This window comes from Cyprinodon variegatus, unplaced genomic scaffold (assembly GCF_000732505.1).
Source record: "Cyprinodon variegatus isolate N-32 unplaced genomic scaffold, C_variegatus-1.0 Scaffold2866, whole genome shotgun sequence".
Taxonomy (NCBI): Eukaryota; Metazoa; Chordata; class Actinopteri; order Cyprinodontiformes; family Cyprinodontidae; genus Cyprinodon; species Cyprinodon variegatus.
Genome location: NW_015153319.1, coordinates 9298 through 10472, shown reverse-complemented (window position 1 = coordinate 10472; position 1175 = coordinate 9298). Strand labels below are relative to the sequence as shown.

General features: G+C 35.9%; 1 protein-coding gene across 1 annotated transcript in view; it reads right to left on the bottom strand.

The window, feature by feature from the left end:
• Window positions 1-800: 800 nt before the first annotated feature.
• Window positions 801-1175, bottom strand: part of LOC107081081 — a gene marked incomplete at its 3' end in the record, with an annotated part of 8712 nt that continues 8337 nt past the window's right edge. Inside the window, exon 4 of the mRNA XM_015369296.1 lies at window positions 801-945. Coding sequence (XP_015224782.1) covers window positions 801-945 — 145 coding nt within the window. The remainder of the gene's footprint in view (window positions 946-1175) is intronic.

The window sequence follows — 1175 nt, the reverse complement described above, 5'->3', positions numbered from 1 at the left end:
TTCTATAGAAATAAACTGAAATGAATTGTAAATATCCTTAGTACTCATAAAGTGATCAGAGCCAATTTTGCATTTTCTCTGGACATAAGCCAGCCTTAACTCTAACCTGAGCCTAAACTCAATTCACTCAGAGCAGTGATTCCCAACAGGAGGTACGCGTACCCCTAGTGGTCTGTGTGTGCATTGCAAGGGGTACATGAAAATAGATTATTTGTTAGGTAGTAAAATAAAATAGGGCTATTTTGATTTATCGGGGCCCGATTGAAAAATTTAACAAGCTTTTATCAACCAAAAATGATGTTTTTCTTACATGTTTGAGTTCACCAAAACAAACAGCCTGTTATTAGATGTTTTGCACACTGAGCTATTGGAGCTCATTAAAGCAGCTCAGGTGTCACGATGAAACAAAGTAAACCTAATTAGGCCAGCCTGACTATAATTTTAGTTCAATATTTTGTTCCCAATTATTCAAGTTTGAATGTAATTATAAGGGAGTTACTTAGAGGAGCTCCTCTTTTTATAAATACAGGTTTAGAATAGGATTTATTTTGTACATATTATGATTCCTTACTAACTTCCAGGGAACATATTTACATAGTTTTTTATTTAAGATGAAAATAATAAAATGCCTAAGAATGAAATTTTCAGGATAAAAGATTTAGTAAAACAGTTTCTGTTTTATAAGCAGTAGAATGTCTTCACTTTGATAAAAATGATCCTGAGTTTGATGTTGAGATGGAAAAAGGGTCCTCACTTTGATGCTAAAACAAAAACACAGACAGATAGACAGACAGACAGACAGCAGCCAGGTTCATACCCGTAGAAACCGCTGCTCATGTAGTAGAGGACTTCTTTATAACGCAGAGGATAATCCCACACCTGGACATCTGTCACCTGACCCTCGAAACCTGTGAAATCAACGACAGCCTCACCCGACCACACGAACTGGACACACACACACACACACACACACACACACACACACACACACACAAAGCAAATTTGATGTTGGAGACAGGAAATACATCAATAAGCTTGACATTAAAATGCATTAAGCTGTACAGATGCATCATGATGAAGTAGAAAATCATAACAAAGTATATTAAGAAAGTCTTCAACCTCCTTCACTCTCTTCATATGTGACTATAATTTCATCATCCAAAAACTACAGATAT